At 47.9% G+C, this 22,936-nt stretch overlaps 1 protein-coding gene across 2 annotated transcripts in view; it reads right to left on the reverse strand.

The window, feature by feature from the left end:
• Positions 1–294: 294 nt before the first annotated feature.
• LOC144510035 (uncharacterized) overlaps positions 295–22,936 on the reverse strand; it is a 78,797-nt gene continuing 56,155 nt past the window's right edge. For both annotated transcript variants that reach the window (XM_078239240.1, XM_078239241.1), the window contains exons 11-16: positions 19,461–19,630; positions 15,472–15,542; positions 8,389–8,534; positions 4,337–4,481; positions 3,963–4,106; positions 295–2,621 (exon numbers count right to left, since the gene is read on the reverse strand). In XM_078239240.1, the coding sequence (XP_078095366.1) occupies positions 2,376–2,621; positions 3,963–4,106; positions 4,337–4,481; positions 8,389–8,534; positions 15,472–15,542; positions 19,461–19,630 (922 nt within the window). In that variant the 3' untranslated portion in view covers positions 295–2,375. The remainder of the gene's footprint in view (positions 2,622–3,962; positions 4,107–4,336; positions 4,482–8,388; positions 8,535–15,471; positions 15,543–19,460; positions 19,631–22,936) is intronic.

Raw genomic sequence — 22,936 nt, forward strand, 5'->3', positions numbered from 1 at the left:
GATCGGCGCAGGCTTGGAGGGCCGAAGGGCCTGTTCCTGTGCTGCACTGTTCTTTGTTCTTGGTCTTTTTCTACTGTTTGGCACTCTTGTTGACAGGATTACATAGAAATATCGAAACTAGAAGCAGGAGGAGGCCATTCAGCCCTTCGAGCCTCTTCCGCTATTCATTTTGATCATGGCTCATCATCAAATTCAATATCCTGATCCCCCCCTTCCCCCCATATCCCTCGATCCCTTTAGCCCCAAGAGCGAAATCTAATTTCTTCTTGAAATCACACAACGTTTTGGCCTCAACTACTTTCTGTGGGAGTGAATTCCTCACATTCACCACCCTCTGGGTGAAGAAATTTCTCCTCACCTCAGTCCTAAAAGGTTTACCCCTTATCCTCAAACTATGACCCCTAGTTCTGGACTCCCCCCACCATCGGGAACATTCTTTCTGAATCTATCCTGTCTAACCCTGTTAGAATTTTATAAGTTTCTATGAGATCCTCTCTCACTCTTCTAAACTCCAGTGAATATAATCCTAACCGACATAATCTCTCCTCATATGACTGATCTGCCATCCCAGGAATCCTTCTGTTTAGTTTATCTGGGCAGTTCTATATTTTTCATCCTGCTTCTCATCCCATTTCTCATCCTATTTCTCATCCCATTTCTCATCCTATTTCTTGTCCTTTGCATCTGAAGGTTTCTTGTTACAGTGCGTTGCAAGAGGCCCCAACATAACCTCTCCTTTTGGGCTGGATCACTTGTAAAACAGTCACAGACAATTCCCAAAAAAACCTTAGCCAAAGTTGCCAAGTCAAATTCCATAGAATTTGCAGCCATTGCGTTTGCTCTGCATCAGCCTCCTCACACCTTGCGTTGTCTCAATCATATCTTATCCAAAGTCTCCCAAAGACAAGTGTCCAAAGACGTACAGGTTAGGTGGATTGGCCATGCTAAATTGCCCCTTCGTTTTTTTTATTCATTCATGGGACATGGGCGTCGCTGGCTGGGCCAGCATTTATTGCCCATCCCTAGTTGCCCGAGGGCAGTTGAGAGTTAACCACATTGCTGTGGCTCTGGAGTCACATGTAGGCCAGACCAGGTAAGGACGGCAGATTTCTTTCCCTAAAGGACATTGGTGAACCAGATGGGTTTTTCCGACAATCGACAATGGTTTCATGGTCATCAGTAGATTCTTAATTCCAGATTTTTTTTATTGAATTCAAATTCCACCATCTGCCGTGGCGGGATTCGAACCCGGGTCCCCAGAACATTAGCTGAGTTTCTGGATTAATAGTCTAGCAATAATACCACTAGTCCATCTACGCCCCTTATGTCCAAAGATGTGCAGGTTAGATGCCCAATTGCCCCTTAGTGTCCAATGATGTGTGGGTTAGGTCATGCCAAATTGCCCCTTGATGTCCAATGATGTGTGGGTTAGGTCATGTCAAATTGCCCGTTGATGTCCAATGATGTGTGGGTTAGGTCATGTCAAATTGCCCCTTGGTGTCCAAAAATGTGCAGGTTAGGGGGATTAGCCATGCTGAGTTACCCCTTAGTGTTCCAAAAATGTGCCTGTTCGGGGGATTAGCCATGCTAAATTGCCCCTTAGTGTCCAAAGATGTGCCGGTTAGGTGGATTGGCCATGCTAAATTGCCCTTGGTGTCCAGTGATGTGGATTAGCTATACTAAATTGCCCCTTGGTATCCAAAGATGCGTTGGTTAGTGGAATCAGCGTGGGATAAATGCGTGGGATTACGGGAGATGAAGTGCGCCTGGTTCCGATGCCCTGTCAGAGAGTCGGTGCAGACTCGATGGGCCAAATGGTTTCCTTCTGCACTGCCGGGATTCTACAACAGATCCTTCTTTTGCTGATTTTGTTTTAAAGGCGGGACATTGGTCGGGGACACTGGGTGAAGGACAGACAATGCTGGACTGAACGTCTGAACTGCTGGAAAGCGTACATATTTGACCCAAAGACGGCAGCCAGCAATCAGGAATTGGGAAATGTGGTCAAAGCGGCGCCACATGTAACTCCGCAGCGAACAGGAACCAATGGCTTCACCCGGGCAGTCTTTAGATCCAAGAGTCCGTGATGGAAAGAGTGCGCGCAGGAATCTAACCAGTTGTAGAGCAGTGAAGAAAACCACACAGTTACAAAGCAGGACAGCGCTTCAATAAACATTATAAGTTAAAAAAAAACACTGAAAATACAAAAATAAAATACTTGCCCTCCAAAATTGTTCCCTGATATCATGCCCCAATTTTTTTCCTGACTATTTTTTTGTTTCCTTCATATTAAGTTACCGGGGCACAACTCCCACTCAAGTCGTTCGTTCCTGAAGTCAAAGAACTGGCCTTTAAATATCTGTTCCCCACTCTTTTCAGATTAATTTTCGATGTCTACTTGGGATGATCTTCCGGTACGTTCTCCGCTCCGAGACGTTCCGCTTGACCTTCACCACGGGCGGCTGTTCCAGGTTGAGGGAGGGACTGGAGTGCGACTTCTTTAGGGTGCTGCCACCTTCTTCCATGATGCCATACATCTGAGCCTCCAGCTTGTCCAGGTCTTCCGTTCCTTCATTCAGCTTAATTTTTAACAGGTTGACGTACGTCTCAATTCGACATCTCTGCAAGCGGGGAGAGATAAGGTAAAGCGGAGAGGCAGCACGTAATTGAGAATGTCAAAGGAGCAACGTCAGAGCAAAAGGAAGCAAATTCAACTCTTCGTACCAGCATGGTGGCACAGTGGTTATTTTAAAATTTATCTATTAAAGTTTATTTCTCAGTGTCATGAGTAGGCTTTCATTAACGCTGCAATGAAGTTACTGTGAAGATCCCCTAGTCGCCACACTCCTGTTCGGGTTACACTGAGAGAGAATTTAGCACCGCACCAGCACGTCTTTCAGACTGTGGGAGGAAACCCACGCAGACACGGGGAGAACGTGCAGACTCCGCACAGATAGTCACCCAAATCAGGAATCGAACCCGGGTCCCTGGAGCTGTGAGGTAGCATTGCTAACCACTGTGCCACCCCAACTGCGGCCTCATAGCCGAAGGTCCGAGCTCAATTTCTGGCTTGGGTCACTGTCTGTATGGAATTTGCACCTTCTCCCCTGTGTCTGCGTGGGTTTCCTCTGGGTGCTCCGGTTTCCTCCCACAGTCTAAAAGACATGCTGGTTAGGTGCTAAATTCGCCCTGAGTGTAACCTGAACAGGCGCCGGAGTGTGGCGACGAGGAGATTTTTACGGTAATTTCATTGCCGTGTTAATGTAAGCCTACTTAGCAATTTAGCATGGCCAATCCACCTAACCTACACACCTTTGGACACAAAGGGGCAATTTAGCACGGCCAATCCACCTAACTGCACATCTTTGGACACTAAGGGACAATTTAGTATGACCAATCCACCTAACCTACACATCTTTGGACCCTAAGGGACAATTTAGCATGGCCAATCCACCTAACCTACACATCTTTGGACACTGAGGAGCAATTTAGCTTGGCCAATCCATTTGAAACTTTAAACTAAAGGTTGCCTTGCTGGAGTCAGGTAATGTGAAGTGAGCTTTAATCCCTACACATGTTACCAATCCAAAATGTCTGGACACTGGTGCCAAGATTAGAGACCAGGGGTGGAATGTTACGGCCTTGCTCGGGCGAGACCGGAAATTCCTGCCCAAGGTTTCCGTTGTCAGACTCTCCCTTGCTCCGTGGCGGGCGAGGTGGTTGAGACCCGGCCTATGGGCGGGATTTCACGGCCCCATTCATCCCAAAACCATAAAACACCGGCCGAGGCCAACAGTCCTTCCCATTGTCCGCCCCTCGCCTGTTACGATTCCTGTGGCGGGCGGGGGAGGGGGGGGGGGGCTGATAAAATTCTGGCCTACGTCCCAGCTCGAACTCGGTCACCTTGACAACCGCAAAACCCGGCTGGTTAAAAACCTAAGAGGGGGATCTGAACGGGTTACCTCATATTCGAAGTATTCCTGCTTCAGTTTGAACTCCTCAAACTCCTTTGCTTTGCCTTTCTTTTCTGGAAAGTTCATCTGAAGGTCATCAAGGTCGTCCAATATCGTTTGCAACATTGCATCGTGCGATTCGAGCTGTTCTTCCTGGAAGAGGGCCAAAGATTTGCGATGAAGGTGTTTTTTTGTCAATAAAAATCCTTACTTGCTACTGAATCCCGGTGGAAGGAGGGGGGGAGGGGTGTTGATAACGGCTGCCATTTTGGATCTGCCAATGTGAAGTTTCCATTCCAGATGGACAGAGATGGATTAATAATGGAGTAATAATTTGGGCCTACTAAATTCTACCCGACACTTAACCGCGCGCCGAGACGTACCTGCGACTGCTTCGAGGTGGAAGACGGCAGTATGGGACGGCTGAACTTCCTCTTGGACCCGACCGCTGCCGGGAAAGGCGGCGATGAAAACATGGCGGCCACCAGATTGATCCGCATGATCCAGGAGTTCATCTGATCCGCACTTCTGCAGGAATGTCAGGAGAGAAGGGTTATGAGCTGGGAGGTGAGGCCGGACAAGTTATAGAATCATAGAATCCCAGTGGAGGCCCAGAAGAAGGCCATTCGGCCCATTGAGTCTGTACCGACAACAATCCCACCCTATCCCCGTAACCCCACAGATTTACCCTGCTAATCCTCCTGGGGCAATTTAGCATGGCCAATCCACCTCACCTGCACACCTTGTGACACTAAGGGCAATTTAGCATGGCCAATCCACCTAACCTGCACACCTTGTGACACTAAGGGCAATTTAGCATGGCCAATCCACCTAACCTACACACCTTGTGACACTAAGGACAATTTATCATGGCCAATCCACCTAACCTGCACACCTTGTGACACTAAGGGCAATTTAGCATGGCCAATCCACCTAATCTGCACATCTTTGGACACTAAGGGACAATTTAGCATGGCCAATCCACCTAACCTGCACATCTTTGGACACTAAGGGACAATTTAGCATGGCCAATCCACCTAACCTGCACATCTTTGGACACTAAGGGACAATTTAGCATGGCCAATCCACCTAACCTGCACATCTTTGGACACTAAGGGACAATTTAGCATGGCCAATCCACCTAATCTGCACATCTTTGGACACTAAGGAGCAATTTAGCACGGCCAATCCACGTAACTTGCACATCTTTCGGACTGTGGGAGGAAACCGGAGCACCCGGAGGAAACCCACGCAGACACGGGGAGTATGTGCAGCCTCCACATAGACAGTCATCCAAAGCTGGAATCGAACTCGGGTCCCTGACATGATGAGGCAGCAGTGCTAAGCACTGTGCCACCATAAACTAGGGCTGTTTTCTCTGTAGCGACGGAGGCTGAGGGGAGACCTGATAGAAGTCTGTAAAATAATGAGAGGCGTAGATAGGGTTGACAGTCAGAATCTTTTTCCCAGAGTTGAAATGTGTAATGCTAGGGGGCACGCACTTGAGGTGGGAGGGGGGAAAATCCGAAGGAGGTGTGAGGGGCAAGTTTTTTACCCAGAGAGTGGTTGGTGCCTGGAACACGCTGCCAGGGGTTGTGGTGGAGGCAGATACGATGGGTGGGGGGGGGTTGGTCTTTTCGACTTTTTTACTCATTTGTGGGACATGGGCGTCGCTGGCTAGGCCAGCATTTATTGCCCATCCCTAGTTGCCCTTGAGAAGATGGTAGTGAGCCGCCATCTTGAATCGCTGCAGTCCACGTGCTGTGGGTTGACCCACAATGCCGTTAGGGAAGGAGTTCCAGGATTTTGGCCTAGCAACAGTGAAGGAACGGCCGATATATTTCCAAGTCGGGATGGTGAGTGGCTCGGAGGGGAACTTGCAGGTGGTGGTGTTCCCCATGTGTCTGCTGCCCTTGTCCTTCTAGATGGTAGAGGTGGTGGGTTTGGAAGGTGCTGTCTAAGGATGAGTTGCTGCAGTGCATCTTGTAGATGGTCCACACTGCTGCTACTGAGCGTCGGTGGTGGAGTGAGTGAGTGTTTGTGGATGGGGTGCCAATCAAGCGGGGCTGCTTTGTCCTGGATGGTGTCGCGCTTCTTGAGTGTTGTTGGAGCCGCACTCATCCAGGCAAGTGGGGAGTATTCCATCACACTCCTGACTTGTGCCTTGTAGATGGTGGACAGGCTTTGGGGGAGTCAGGAAGTGAGTTACTCGCTGCGGTATTCCTGGCCTCTGACCTGCTCTTGTCGCCACTGTGTTTCTGTGGTGAGTCCAGTTGAGTTTCTGGTCAATGGTAACCCCAAGGATGTTGATAGTGGGGGGATCTAGTGATGGTAACACCATTGAATGTCTAGGGGTGATGGTTAGAGTGTTTCTTATTGGTGATGGTCATTGCCTGGCATTTGTGTGGCATGAATGTTACTGCCACTTGTCAGCCCAGATAAGCACATGAATATGCGAGGAATAGAGGGAGCAAGGGAAGGCAGAATGGATGAGTTTAATTTTACGTCATGTTCGGCACAACATGGTGGGCCGAAGGGCCTGTTCCTGTGCTGTACTGTTCTCTGTTCTATTGAACATTTGTATAGTTGAAGGCTGATAGTTTTTAATGTTCGCTTTGCCTTGGTAGTTGGTTTAAGAGAGACAGTTTCTCAGGGTGTGGAAGAATTGGAGAAAATGAAGCATGATTATTTGTATGTTTTCACGATAATCCTTGGGGTTCGGATCCAGAACCCCAACTGAAGCCAGACTACACCCCAACAATTTTTTGAATGTGACATAATTGTGAGGAATGAATTCTTCATTTCGGGAGTAATTCTACTGATAAACGAGGGATCTGTTATCAAAACGAGCTTTCTTCGTGTCACAGTTTCAGTACAACTCTAACAAAATGAAACAGCCTAACTCTTATTGGTTGAACAATGGTTAAAAACATGAAATAAAACAACTCTCCTTTCTAACTTATCATTACTTCAGTTCCAAATAAGCAACATTCCTCTTAGACTCATTTTAAATACAGTTAGCAAACCCAGGTATACTTGCTGTAAATTTGGCTTAACAGCCCTGAAGCTTTCAAAGAGCTTTTGATTTTCAGAGACCCAGGGTAATGCTGTGGGGACCCGGGTTCGAATCCCACCACGGAAGCTGGTGAAAATTGAATTCAATAAAAGGTATCTGTAATTAAGAATCCACTGATGACCATGAAGCCATTGTCGATTGTTGGAAAAATTACCTTTAATTGCCACATAGGGAAGGAAATCTGCCATCTTTACTCGCTTTGGTCTACATATGACTCCAGAGCCACAGCAATGTGGTGACACGGTAGCACAGCGGTTTGCACTGCTGCCTCACAGCGCCAGGGACCCGGGTTCGATTCCCGGCTTGGGTCAGTGTCTGTGCGGAGTTTGCACGTTCTCCCCGTGTCTGCGTGGGTTTCCTCCGGGTGCTCCGGTTTCCTCCCACAGACTGAAAGACGTGCGGGTTAGGTGCTAAATTCTCACTCAGTGTAACCCGAACAGGCGCCGGAGTGTGGCAACTGGGGGATTTTCACAGTAACTTCGTTGCAGAGAACAAAGAAACAAAGAACAGTACAGCACAGCAACAGGTCCTTCGGCCCTCCAAGCCTGCACTGATCATGTTGTCCTATCTACACTAACCGCCTGTGTCCCTCTATTCCCCGCCTGTTCATGTGTCAATCCAGATAAGTCTTAAATGTCACTAACGTGTCTGCCTCACCCACCTCACTGGGCAGCGCATTCCAGGCCCCCACCACCCTCTGTGTAAAAAACTCCCCCCCGCACATCTCCACTGAACCTTTCCCCCCTTATCTTGAACTTGTGCCCCCTTGTAATTGTCATCTCTGCCCTGGGAAAAAGCTTCCAACTGTTCACCCTATCTACACCCCTCATAATTTTATAAACTTCTATCAGTTCGCCCCCTCAGCCTCCGTCTTTCCAGGGAGAACAATCCCAGTTTATTCAACCTCTCCTCATAGCTAATACCCTCCATACCAGGCAACATCCTGGTAAACCTTTTCTGTACTCCCTCCAAAGCCTCCACGTCCTTCTGGGAGTGCGGTGACCAGAATTGGACACAGTATTCCAAATGTGGCCTAACCAACATTTTATATAACTGCAACATAATTTGCTAACTGTTATACTCGATGCCCTGGCCGATGAAGGTAAGCATGCCACATGCTTTCTTCACCACCTTTACCACCTGTGCTGCCACTTGTAAGGATCTGTGGGCCTGTACTCCCAGATCTCACTGTGGGTCTATACTCCTGATGGTTCTGCCATTTATTTTGTAGCTCCCACCTGAATTGGATCGACCAAAATGCATCACCTCACAATTATCCGGATTAAATTCCATCTGCCATTTCTCTGATGCGAGCTAATCTAACCTACAATGGTCTTTGAACCATCCTGTCATACTTACTGAGCCTGGAATAGGAAGATTCGCCAGTCGGCTGTCTTCAGACGGAAAACGTGCGGCCGTTTGTTATATTCTGCAGCTTTGGTGGCCAGGGCGTGATGGATACTAATCGCCTCCTCTGATGACTGCTTGTTCGGCCGATATTCATCCTGGGGATACCAAGGAGAAAAAGTCATTTCATTGTTTCTGGGACAGGTGTATTGGATAGTTACAAAGGCATTTGGGACACTTGCTTTTAGCAGTTGTGGTGGCACAGTGGTTAGCACTGCTGCCTTTCAGCGCCAGGGACCCGGGTTCAAATCCCGGCTTGGGTCACTGTCTGTGTGGAGTTCGCATGTTCTTCCTGTGTCTGCGTGGGTTTCTTCCGGGTGCTCCGGTTTCCTCCCACACTCCAAAGATGTGTAGGTTAGGAGGATTGGCCGTGCTAAATTGTCCCTTAGTGTCCAAAGATGTACGGGTTAGGTGGATTGGCCATGCTAAATTGTCCCTTAGTGTCCAAAGATGTGCAGGTTAGGTGGATTGGCCATGCTAAATTGTCCCTTAGTGTCCAAAGATGTACGGGTTAGGTGGATTGGCCATGCTGAATTGTCCCTTAGTGTCCAAAGATGTGCAGGTTAGGTGGATTGGCCATGCTGAATTGGCCCTTAGTGTCCAAAGATGTGCAGGTTAGGTGGATTGGCCATTCTAAATTGCTCCTGAGTGTCAAGGGGATTAGCAGAGTAAATATGAGGGATTACAGGAATAAGGCTTGGTTGGGATTGTGGTCGGTGCAGACTCGGTGGGCCGAATGGCCTCCTTCTGCACTGGAGGGATTCTATGATTCTATGATCAGTCATGGCAGCACGGTGACACAGTGGTTAGCACTGCTGCCTCACAGCGCCAGGGACCCGGGTTCAATTCCCAGCCTTGGGTCACTGTCTGTGCGGAGTCTGCACGTTCTCCCTGTGTCTGCGTGGGTTTCCTCCGGGTGCTCCGGTTTCCTCCCACAGTCCGAAAGACGTGCTGGTTCGGTGTTAAATTCTCCCCCAGTGTAACCCGAACAGGCGCCGGAGTGTGGCGACTAGGGGGTTTCCACAGGAACTTCATTGCGGTGTTAATGTCAGCCTACTTGTGGCAGTAATAAATAAATAAATTTAAAACTTAAAAACACCTCTGTGCTCTCATTCCCATGATCCAACACTGCACGAGGAGCTTTGGTGATATCAGATTATGTTAAGATTTAGAATATCTGTTTTTTCTCTATTCCAAGTTTAATGCGTATTACAGGATGAGATCTCCTGCTTTGTGACTGTAATCAGTTCCCCATTTGATCCGGTTCCAACAATAGACACTAGATGGAGCTAAGACATTGCGACAGCACTCAGCACACACTGTGTTAGCAGTTGCTGGGAACACTCAGTGTGTATCCGTACGCACCACTGCTACTCGCAATGTTTTAAGTGCTGGACTCCAGCTTAGAGATTTGCAGCTTTGATTTTGAACCCAGAACAGGCTCCAGTTTGACCTCAGTTTCAGGGGTGCAGTTTCAAGAAGGTTTCGCACGAGGGAAATGGCCGGGGTGGATTGCCGTGACTTCCATTGCCCCTGCTCCTGACCCCTTAAAACAAAGTTTAAAAGGGTGGCACGGTGGTTAGCACTGCGGCCTCACAGCGCCAGGGACCCGGGTTCGATTCCCGGCCTTGGGTCCCTCTCTGTGCAGAGTCTGCATGTTCTCCCCGTGTCTGCGTGGGTTTCCTCCGGGTGCTCCGGTTTCCTCCCACAGACCGAAGATGTGTGGGTTAGGTGCTATATTCTCCCTCAGTGTCCCCAAACAGGCACCAGAGTGTGGCGACTGGGGAATTTTCACAGTAACTTCATTGCAGTGTTAATGTAAACCTACTCGTGACACTAATAAATAAACATGTTCACAATAGTATCACTCTGTTAATTTGCTTCAAGTGGTGCAGACAACAACTGATTCATATGTAGCCAAATGTCAAATCTGGACATTGCTATCTTTATTCTGAACTCTATTCAACTCGTTTCAATGTCGTTCTCTGTTTCTGATCTGTAGGCCTTGTACCAAGCAATCAAAAGCAAGAAGATGGAATGGGCAGTGTAAGTACTGCCAACTTCAACACCCTTGACACTGGGCTTATATCTCAAGCATTGTCAGAGTGACGTTCGTGGGGTTGGCCATGCTAAATTGTCCTTAGTGTCCAAAGATGTGCAGGTTAGGGGGATTGGCCATGCTACATTGTCCCTTAGTGTCCAAAGATGTGCAGGTTAGGTGGATTGGCCATGCTAAGTTGTCCCTTAGTATCCAAAGGTGTGTAGGTTAGGTGGATTGGCCATGTTAAATTGCCCCTTAGTATCCAAAGATGTGCAGGTTAGGTGGATTGGCCGTGCTAAATTGCCCCTTAGTGTCCAAAGATGTGTAGGTTAGATGGATTGGCCATGTTAAATTGCCCCTTAGTATCCAAAGATGTGCAGGTTAGGTGGATTGGCCATGCTAAATTGTCCTTAGTGTCCAAAGATGTGCAGGTTAAGTGGATTGGCCATGCTACATTGCCCCTTCGTGTCCAAAGATGTGCGGGTTAGGGGGATTGGCTGTGCTACATTGCCCCTTAGTGTCCAAAGATGTGTAGGTTAGGTGGATTGGCCATGCTAAATTTCCCCTTAGTGTCCAAAGATGTGCGGGTTCGGGGCATTGGCTGTGCTAAATTGCCCCTTAGTGTCCAAAGATGTGCAGGTTAGATGGATTGGCCATGGTAAATTGCCCCTTTGTGTCAGGGGGGTGAGCAGAGTAAATATGTGAGGTTACGGGGATTGGGCCTGGGTGGGATTGTGGTCAGTACAGACTCGATGGGCCAAATGGCCTCCTTCTGCGCTGTAGGGATTCTCTGATTCTATGAATCATCCCAACCTCTCCAATCTAACCTCGTAACTGAAGTTTCTCATCCCTGAAAGCATTCTTGTGAATCCTTCCCACACTCTCTCCAAAGCCTTCGTATCCTTCCTGAAGTCCAGAAGTGCGCACCACACTCCAGTTGAGGCTAAACTAGTGTTTTATACAAGCTTAACAAACTTGCTTACTTTGATACTCGATACTATCCCTGACATCTAATTCCCCGGATGTTTTATTGACAACTTTCTCAACCTCAGCTGCCACCTTTAAGGAGTCCGGGGATAATGATGCAGCTATATAAGACCCTCGTCAGACCCCACTTGGAGTACAGTGCTCAGTTCTGATCGCCTCATTACAGGAAGGATGTGGAAAAGATTGAAAGGGTGCAGAGGCAATTTACAAGGGTGTTGCCTGGATTGAGTGGCATGCCTTATGAGGGTAGGCTGAGGGAGCTCAGTCTTTTCTCCTTGGAGCGACGTAGGATGAGAGGAGACCTAATAGAGGTATATAAGATGTTGAGAGGCATAGATCGGGTGGACTCTCAGAGGCTTTTTCCCAGGGTGGAAATGGCTGCTACGAGAGGACACAGGTTTAAGGTGCTGGGGGGTAGGTACAGGGGAAATGTTAGGGGGACGTTTTTCACACAGAGGGTGGTGGGCGAGTGGAATCGGCTGCCGTCAGTGGTGGTGGAGGCAAACTCAATAGGGTCTTTTAAGAGACTCCTGGATGAGTACATGGAACTTAATAGGATGGAGGGTTATAGGTAGGCCTAAAAGGTAGGCATATGTTCGGCACAACTTGTGGGGCCGAAGGGCCTGTTTTGTGCTGTAGATTTCTATGTTTCATGATTGGCACACAATATACCCACTGTGTCTGCCCCCTTTTAGAATTGTGCCCATTATTTTAGATTGCCTCTCCTCATTTTTGCTCCCAAAATCAATACATCTACACTTCTGCTCATTAAATTACATCCACCCATTCCACCAGCCTGTCCATATCGACGTTTGGACAGTGCGTGAATATTCTATCGCGTCATTATCATGCAGATGTACATAAAACTAGAATGTTCTATATGTGAATATAGTGGGCAAATATTGCTAAACATATTTATTTTCCGGGCCGGATTTCAGGCCAGCACGGTAGCATAGTGGTTAACACTGCTGACTCATAGCGCCAGGGGCCTGGGTTCAATTCCCGGCTTGGGTCACTGTCTGTGTGGAGTCTGCACATTCTCCCCGTGTCTGCGTGGGTTTCCTCCGGGTGCTCTGGTTTCCTCCCACTGTCAGAAAGGCGTGCTGGTTAGGTACTAAATTCTCCCTCAGTGTAACCCGAACAGGAGTGTGGCGACTAGGGGGATTTTCACAGTAACTTCATTGCAGTGTTAATGTAAGCCTACTCGTGACACTAATAAATAAACATGTTCACAATAGTATCACTCTGTTAATTTGCTTCAAGTGGTGCAGACAACAACTGATTCATATGTAGCCAAATGTCAAATCTGGACATCCCTGTCTTTATTCTAAACTCGATTCAACTCGTTTCAATGTCGTTCTCTGTTTCTGATCTGTAGGCCTTGTACCAAGCAATCAAAAGCAAGAAGATGGAATGGGCAGTGTAAGTACTGCCAACTTCAACACCCTTGACACTGGGCTTACCTCTCAAGCATTGTCAGAGTGACGTTTGTGGGGTTGGCCATGCTAAATTGACCATTAGTGTCCAAAGATGTGTAGGTTCGGTGGATTGGCCATGCTAAATTGTCCCTTAGTGTCCAAAGATGTGCAGGTTAGGTGGATTGGCCATGCTAAATTGCCCCTTAGTGTCCAAAGATGTGTAGGTTAGGTGGATTGGACATGCTAAATTGTCCCTTAGTGTCCAAAGATGTGCAGGTTAGATGGATTGTCCATGCTAAATTGTCCCTTAGTGTCCAAAGATGTGCAGGTTAGGTGGATTGGCCATGCTAAATTGCCCCTTAGTGTCCAAAGATGTGTAGGTTAGGTGGATTGGCCATGCTAAATTGTCCCTTAGTGTCCAAAGATGTGCAGGTTAGATGGATTGTCCGTGCTAAATTGTCCCTTAGTGTCCAAAGATGTGCAGGTTAGGTGGATTGGCCATGCTAAATTGCCCCTTAGTGTCCAAAGATGTGTAGGTTAGGTGGATTGGCCATGCTAAATTGTCCCTTAATGTCCAAAGATGTGCAGGTTAGATGGATTGTCCATGCTAAATTGTCCCTTAGTGTCCAAAGATGTGCAGGTTAGGTGGATTGACCATGCTAAATTGCCACTTTGTGTTAGGGGGATGAGCAGAGTAAATACGTGAGGTTACGGGGATTGGGCATGGGTGGGATTATTGTTGGTACAGACTCGATGGGCCAAATGGTCTCCTTCTGCACGGTCAGGATTCTATGATTCTATGAACTGTCCCAACCTCTCCAGTCTAACCTCGAAATAGAAGTTCCTCATCCCTGGAACTATTCTCGTGAGACCTTCCCACACTCTCTGCAAAGCCTTCGTATCCTTCCTGAAGTCCAGAAGTGCGCACCACACTCCAGTTGAGGCTAAACTAGTGTTTTATACAAGCTTAACAAACCTGCTTACTTTGGTACTCGATACTATCCCTGACATCTAATTCCCCGGATGTTTTATTGACAACTTTCTCAACCTGAACTGCCACCTTTAATGATTGGCACACAATATACCCACTGTGTCTGCCCCCTTTTAGAATTGAATCCATTATTTTAGATTGCCTCTCCTCATTTTTGCTCCCAAAATCAATGCATCTACACTTCTGCTCATTAAATTACATCCACCCATTCCACCAGCCTGTCCATATCAACGTTTGGACAGTGCATGAATATTCTATCGAGTCATTAGCATGCAGATGTACATAAAACTAGAATGTTCTAGATGTGAATATAGTAGGCAAATATTGCTCGATCTGTTTCTTTTCAGGGTGGGATTTCAGGGCGGCACGGTGGCACAATGGTTAACACTAGTGCCTCACAGCGCCAGGGACCCGGGCTCGATTCCCGGCTTGGGTCACTGTCTGTGTGGAGTTTGCACGTTCTCCCTGTGTCTACGTGGGTTTCCTCCGGTTGCTCTGGCTTCCTCCCACAGTCCAAAGATGTGCAGGTTAGGTGGATTGGCCATGCTAAATTGCCCCTTAGTGTCCAAAGATGTGCTGGTTAGGTGATTGGTCATGTTAAATTGCCCCTTAGTGTCCAAAGATGTGCTGGTTAGGTGGATTGGCCATGCTAAATTGCCCCTTAGTGTCCAAAGGTGAGCAGGTTAGGTGCTAAATTCTCCCTCAGTGTACCTGAACAGACACCAGAGTGTGGCGGCTCGGGGATTTTCACAGTAACTTCATTGCAGTGTTAATGTAACACTTGTGACACTAATAAATACACTGAAAACTTAAAAAACATCTCTGTGCTCATTCCCAACACTGGGCGACACAGTGGTCCAGTGGTTAGCACTGCTGACTCACAGCACCAAGGTCTGTGAGTTTGATTCCAGGTCTTGGGTCACTGTCTGTGTGGAGCCTGCACATTCTCCCTGTGTCTGCGTGGGTTTCCTCCCACAGTCCAAAGATGTGTAGGTTAGGTGGATTGGCCATGCTAAATTGACCTTGGTGTCTGGGGGATTAGCAGTGTAAATGTGTGGGGTGATGGGCTTAGGGCCTGGGTGGGATTGTGGTCGGTGCAGACTCGATGGGCTGAATGGCCTCCTTCTGCACTGTAGGAATTCTATGATTGCACGAGGTAACATCAGATTTCGTCAAGATTCGGAATTAGAATATCTGCTTTTTTCTGTTCAAAGTTTAATGCGTATTACAGGTTGAGATCTCCTTCTTTGTGTCTGTATTCAGTTCCCCATTTGATCCGGCTCCCATGATACACTCGACGGGGCTAAGATAATGCGTCAGCACTCAACTCACGCTGCTTCATCTGTATTCGGGGGATTGCCTCACACAGCAACCTGATGGGCTGATGGGCTAAGACACTCTGTCAAGAGAGTTGGTGCAGACCCAATGGGCCGAATGGCCTCCTTCTGTACTGTCGGGATTCTACAATTTGTTGAGGTAACTAATCTGATTGACGTGACGTCCTCTCGAAGTTTATCCCTCCCCTCCTGCATATCGCATGATGCTGAAGATTGATAAAATGGAGGCAAGGGGAAGGGACTATGCAAAAGTGACGTTACCTTCAGCAGGTAGATGACTGTCCCCTTTAAGACGGCGTAGAAAGTCTTCCAGCTCCTCTTGCCCCATGGTGCTGTGGAACAAAAGAGAGCGAGAATGAGGAACGGTTCCACCATTTTGTTTGTAGGCCCCATTTTCAGCCTGTTTTTTCCTAAGTTCGCCAGCTCTGCACAGTTGGCATGGAGCCTTCTAGAATTAGCACAGCTGATTAATGTGAGATCAATTCAGAAAAATGCACAGTTTATATTCACGCCCTTTGAACCTTTGTGTCTGTAAATTTGTCTGGTAAATGCCAACAGGCAAGACAGTGGTTGGCCGCTCAGGGAGAGGGTCAGAGGTCATGTGTCCAGGGAATCTGAACCCAGAGTTGGCAACTGTAATCCTGCCTCGGGCCTCTTCTCTAGCGAGCTTCCCAAAAGCGCACAACTTTACAGCGGCAAGATTGGATTGCATATTTGAATGTTCCTTCCCCCTTCTTTTGAATGCTAAACATAGAAGATAGGAGCAGAAGGAGGCCATTCAGCCCCTCGAGCCTGCTCCGCCATTCATTACATTCATTGGCTGATCGTCCAACTCAATAGCCTAATCCTGCTTTCTCCCCATAACCTTTGACCCCATTCGCCCCAAGTGCTATATCCAGCTGCCTCTCGAATACATTCAATGTTTTGGCATCAACTACTTCCTGTGGTAATGAATTCCACAGGCTCACCACTCTTTGGGTGAAGAAATGTCTCCTCATCTCTGTCCTAAATGGTCTACCCCGAATCCTCAGACTGTGACCCCTGGTTCTGGACTCCCCCACCATCGGGAACATCCTCCCTGCATCTACCCTGTCTAGTCCTGTTAGAATTTTATAAGTCTCTATGAGATCCCCCCTCATTCGTCTGAACTCCAGTGAAAACAATCCTAACCGAGTCAATCTCTCATCATACATCAGTCCCGCCATCCCCGGAATCAGCCTGGTAAACCTTCGCTGCACTCCCTCGAGAGCAAGAACATCCTTCCTCAGAAAAGGAGTCCAGAATTGCACACAATATTCGAGGTATGTCAAGTCATTTTTAAGGCCCTTATTCGCTACACATTTTTCTCTGAACTTCCTCCTCACAGTGCCGTGTCTCTCTCTCTCTCTCTCTCTCACACACACACTAACGTTTGTTGGTCAGAAGCTGTGCTTGCGTGTGTGAGTGAGAGAGAGACACACACACAGGGGTATCTTTCTGTCTCCAACCACTTACTGACTCACGAGGCCCAACTGATCTCGAATGCACGTCATGTGTGCAACCAACCTTGCGGAACCCACATCCTTCCAATGCAAGGTGCAGCACGTCGACATGTGCTGGCTGTCTTGCCTCTTGGCGTGGAGAATTCTGAGTTCAATCAGTCTACAGTACATAGATTTGGTGCCTATCCCAATTGGCACGTCGCTGACATCTCTGTGGTTGGGGGGGGTGGTGGCGGGAAGAACGGGGGTGCAGAGCGGATGGGGAGAACGGTGAAAGATTTATGTAGGAAGTGGTTGAGACAATAGTTGTGTCTCCCTTGGTGGCGTGAGTAACACAATACATCAGGGCTGTACCATAGCTTGCCTGCAGAATGAGGCACGGGGCTGTAGTTGGGTGCCAGTTATGGGAACGTAGATATTTTGTTGTCATAGAACTCGTAGAATCCCTACAGTGCAGAAAGAGCCCTCAGGTCTGCACCAACCATAATTCCACCGAGGCACTATCCCCATAACCCTACTTACTTACCCTGCTAATCCCCCTGACACTAAGGGGCAATTTAGCATGGCCAATCAACCTAACCTGCACATCTTTGGACACTAAGGGGCAATTTAGCATGGCCAATCCACCTAACCTGCACATCTTTGGACATTAAGGGGCAATTTAGCATGGCCAATCTACCTAACCTGCACATCTTTGGACATTAAGGGGCAATTTAGCATGGCCAATCCACCTAACCTGCACATCTTTGTATTGTGGGAGGAAACCGGAGCACCCGGAGGAAAACCACGCAGACACGGGGAGAACGTGCAAACTCCACACAGATAGTGACCCAAGCCGGGAATCGAACCCGGGTCCCTGGTGCTGTGAGGCAGCAGTGCTAACCACTGTGCCACCGTGCTGCCCCATTATTTTAGGCCCCATTTTTCAGCATGTTCTTGCCACGATTGTCAAGGGGCCTTCAAAAATGATCACAGCAGATAAATTTGGGATCAATTCTGAATAATGCACATTTTATTTTCACTACCTTTGTTCCGCCACCCATTGTCCCGTTTTGGGCCCTGTTAACTCCCAGAAGCCTTCCTCACAAGCACACACACAGACACGCACACACTCTACGTTCCCAGCGAAACAGCCTCACAAACGGCTTGCCGGCGTAGATACTTGTCCCACTCACCCACTTCCTCCCCATGCCTGGACTCTGAGGTAACTCGGGCCCACCATGTTGTGCTGAACATGACACCAAATTCTCCAAATTTGCAGATGACACAAAGCTGGGTGGGAGGGTGAGCTGTGAGGAGGATGCCGAGATGCTTCAGCGTGATTTGGACAAGTTGAGTGTGTGGACATCTGCATGGCAGATGCAGAATAAATGTGGATAAATGTGAGGTTATCCACATTGGTAGCAATAATAGGAAGACAGATTACTGTCTGAATGGCCATAAATTCGGAGAGGGGAATATGCAATGAGATCTGGGTGTCCTCGTACACCAGTCGCTGAAAGTAAGCGCGCTGGTACAGCAGGCAGTAAAAATGGCAAATGGTATGTTGACCTCATAGTGAGAGGATTTGAGTATAGGAATAGGGATGTTTTGCTGTAATTGTATAGGGCGTTGGTGAGGCCACACCTGGAGTATTGTGTGCAGTTTTGGTGTCCTTATCTGAGGAAGGATGTCCTTGCTATAGGGGGAGTGTAGGGAAGGTTTACCAGGCTGATTCCTGGGATGGCAGGTCTGTCATATGTGGAGAGACTAAGTCAGTTAGGATCATATTCACTGGAGTTTAGAAGATTGAGAGGGTATCTCATAGAAACTTATAAAATTCTCACAGGGTTAGACAGGGTAGATTCAGAAAGAATGTTCCCAATTGTGGGGGAGACCAGAACTAGGGGGTCATGGTTTGAGGATAAGGGGTAAACCTTTTAAGACTGAGGTGGGGAGAAATTTCTTCACCCAGAGGGTAGTGAATGTGTGGAATTCACTCCCACAGAAAGTAGCTGAGGCCAAAACATTGAGTGATTTCAAGAAGAAATTAGATTTCGCTCTTGGGGTTAAAGGGATCGAGGGATATGGGGGGAAGGGGGATCAGGATATTGAGCATGAATTTCCAGCCTCACTCATCCCAAAACCATCAAATCCCGCCCAAGGTCAAAGGGCGTTTCCAATGTCCACCCCTTGTCCCCTCCGATTCCCATAGCAGGCGGGACGGTAAAATTACAGCCATTGAATTTGATGATGAGCCAATGATCATAATGAATGGCAGAGCAGGCTCGAAGGGCCGAATGGCCTCCTCCTGCTGCGACTGTTCTATCACTCTAAATTGCGTTCAGGATGTCCTGAGATTTTTTAAAAAGTTTATTCATTCGTATCACAAGTCAGCTCACATTAACACTGCAATGAAGTTACTGTGAAAATCCCCTCGTCGCCACACTCCTGTTCGGGTTACACTGAGGGAGAATTTAGCACCTAACCAGTATGTCTTTCAGACTGTGGGAGGAAACCAGAGCACCCGGAGGAAACCCACGCAGACACGGGGAGAACGTGCAGACTCCACACAGACAGTGACCCAAGCCGGGAATCGAACCCGGGTCCCCGGTGCTGTGAGGCAGCAGTGCTAACCCACTGTGCCACTGTGCTGCAGATGATAGAGAAATGTATGGCTGTCTTTCACTCCATCTTTCCTGTCTCTCCGCCCTCTTGAAGAGATTGCGTGCCTTTATGGGATCTCATCAACTGGAAGTATAAAGGGAGGAGGGGGACAAGAGCACAAACTTTTTTTGCCGTCGATGTCTGCGTGGACTTTGCGACTCAGGAACCCTTGCTTGTAGGTGGGAACTTTGTTGTCCTGTGGCATCTCCAGGAAAGGTCGGCCTTTATCTGTGATGCGGGTCATGTTGACAGATTCATCACCCATGATCGACTTCTGCACCTCTTCTTCATCACTGGAAGCACAGAAGAAAATATCGGTGAGCCCCAACCCACTCCTCGGCAATGGCCTAGTGGCATTATCGCTGGATTATTAATCCAGAAACCGTGCTCGAGGCCTGGGCTCGAATCCTGCCACGGCAGGTGGTGGAATTTGATTCCTTTTTAAAAAACTCGCTGGAATTAAGTTGAAAGCTTATTTATTAATGTCAGATCTAGGCTTACATTAACACTGCAATGAAGTTACTGTGAAAATCCCCTAGTCGCCGCACTCTGGCGCCTGTTCGGGTACATGAGGGCGAATTTAGCACCTAGTACGTCATTCGGACTGTGGGAGGAAACCGGAGCACCAAGAGACTTAGGGGCTATTTAGCATGGCCAATCCACCTAACTTGCACATCTTTGGACACTAAGGGGTGATTTAGCATGGCCAATGCACCCAAGCTAACCAATGGCACCAATGTACCGACTAATGACCATTGTCAATTGTCCACGCTGACACTATAGTTAAGAAAGCCCACCAACACCTCTACTTTCTCAGGAGGCTCAGGAAATTCAGCATGTCCGCTACGACTCTCACCAACTTCTACAGATGCACCATAGAAAGCATCCTTTTCGGATATATCACAGCTTGGTATGGCTCCTGCTCTGCCCAAGACCGCAAGAAACTACAAAGGGTCGTGAACGTAGCCCAAGCCATCACACAAACCAGCCTCCCATCCATTGACTCTGTCTACACTTCCCGCTGCCTCAGGAAAGCAGCCAGCATAATTAAGGACCCCACGCCCCTGGGACATTCTCACTTCCACCTTCTTCCGTCGGGAAAAAGATACAAAAGTCTGAGGTCACGTACCAACCGACTCAAGAACAGCTTCTTCCCTGCTGCTGTCAGACTTTTGAATGGACTTACCTTGCATTAAGTTGATCTTTCTCTACACCCTAGCTATGACTGTAACACTACATTCTGCACCCTCTCTTTTCCTTTTCTATGTACTCTATGAACGGTATGCTTTGTTTGTGTCGTGCGCAAGAAACAATACCTTTCACTGTATCCCGATAAATGTGACAAGAATAAATCAAATCAACTGAAACTATATTAAGTTGATCTCTCTCTACATTCTAGCTATGACTGTAACATTACATTCTTTACCCCCTCCTTTCCTTCTCTATGAACAGTATGTTTTGTCTGTATAGCGCGCAAGAAACAATACTTTTCACATGTGACATCAAATCAAGTCAAATTGGAAAAACCCATTTGGTTCATTAATGCCCTTTAGGGAAGGAAATCTGCCGTCCTTACCCGGTCTGGCCTACATGTGACTCCAGAGCCACAGCAATGTGGTTGACTCTCAACTGCCCTCAGGCAACTAGGGAGGGCAATAAATGCTGGCCCAGCCAGCGACGCCCATGTCCCACAAATGAATAAAAAATAATTGCCAGTGTGTGAATCATCAAAATTCATTCCCATTGCCTGAAGTGGTTCCTTAAAGCTTAGATGCTTCTCAAACAAAGCATTTTATCTCTCAAGGAATTGTTATTTTTTTCGCATTTGGAAGAAAATGGACTTGTTAGTGACAGGCAGCATGGTTTTGTACGGGGAGAAGGTCAGGTTTCACCAACTTGATTGTGTTTTTTGAAAAGGTGACAAAGATAATTGATGAGGGAAGGGCGGTGGATGCAGTTTATATGGACTGTAGTAAGACGTTTCACAAGGTCCCACATGGCAGACTGTTACAAAAATTAAAATCACATGGGATTCGGGGTGGGCTGGCGAGATGGATACAGAACTGGCTTGGTTATAGAAGACAGAGAGTAGCGGGGGAAGGGTGTTTTTCAGAATGGAAATCTGTAGGTAGTGGTGTCCTGCAGAGATCAGTGCTGTTGTTTGTGGTATATATAAATGATCTGGAGGAAAATGTCATCATAGAAACCCTACAGTACAGAAAGAGGCCATTCGGCCCATCGAGTCTGCACCGACCACAATCCCACCCAGGCCCTACCCCCATATCCCTACATATTTGCCCACTAATCCCTCTAACCTACACATCTCAGGACAATTTTTTTTTTAAGCATGGCCAATCAACCTAACCCACACATCTTTGGACTGTGGGAGGAAACTGGAGCACCCGGAGGAAACCCACACAGACATGAGGAGAATGTGCAAACTCCACACAGACAGTGACCCAAGCCAGGATTCGAACCCCGGTCCCTGGAGCTGTGAAGCAGCAGTGCTAACCACTGTGCTACCGTGCCGACCTAGTGGGGGGTTTGATTAGTTTGTGGATGACATGGAGATCGGTGGAGTTACTGATAGTGCCGGGGATTGTCAGAGGATACAACATGAGATCGATAGATTGGAGACCTGGGCACAGAAATGGCAGATGGAGTTTAATCCGGACAATCCAAGGTGATGCATTTGAAGAATCAAATTTAGGTGTGAATTATACTGTAAATGGCAGAACCCTTAGGATCATTAACATACAGAAGGATCTGGGTGTACAGGTCCACAGTCCCTAAAAGTGGAAACACAGGTGGCCAAGGTGGTTCAGACTTGATCGCTTGCCTTCATCGGCCGGAGCATTGAGTACAAGAGTTGGGAAATCATGTTGCAGCTATATAAAACCTTGGTTAGGGCACATTTGGAGTATTGCGTGCAGTTCTGGTCACCACACTAACAGAAGGATGTGGAAGCTTTGGAGAGAGTGTAAAGAAGGTTCACCAGGATGTTGCCTGGTCTCGAGGGTGTCGGCTATGAGGAGAGGTTGGATAAACTGGGACTGTGTTCACTGGAAAGACGGACGCTGAGGGGAGACCTGATAGAGGGTCTACAAAATGATGAGAGGCACAGACAGGGTGGAGAGTCAGAGGCTTTTTCCCCAGGGTGGAAGTGTCAATTCCAAGGGGGCACAGGTTCAAGGTGAGAGGGGGAAAGTTTAAGGGAGATGTGTGGGGGAGGTTTTTCACGCAGAGAGTGGTGGGTGCCTGGAACGCGCTGCCAGAGGAGGTGGTGGAAGCAGGAACATTAGCAACATTTAAGAGGCATCTGGATGGGTTCAGGAATAGGGAGGGAATAGAGGGATATGGACGGGGTAAGGGCAGAAGTTTTCTTTCTCATTATCATAGAATCATAGAATTCCTACAGTGCGGAAGGAGGCCATTCGGCCCATCGAGTCTGCACCGACAACAACCCCACCCAGGCCCTATCCCCGTAACCCCACAAATTTACCCTGCTAATCCCCCTAACACTAATGACCAATTTAGCATGGCCAATCCACCTAACCTGCACATCTTGGGACACTTAAGGGACAAGTTAGCATGGCTAA

The sequence above is a fragment of the Mustelus asterias genome, chromosome 22, assembly GCF_964213995.1.
Source record: "Mustelus asterias chromosome 22, sMusAst1.hap1.1, whole genome shotgun sequence".
Lineage (NCBI taxonomy): Eukaryota > Metazoa > Chordata > Chondrichthyes > Carcharhiniformes > Triakidae > Mustelus > Mustelus asterias.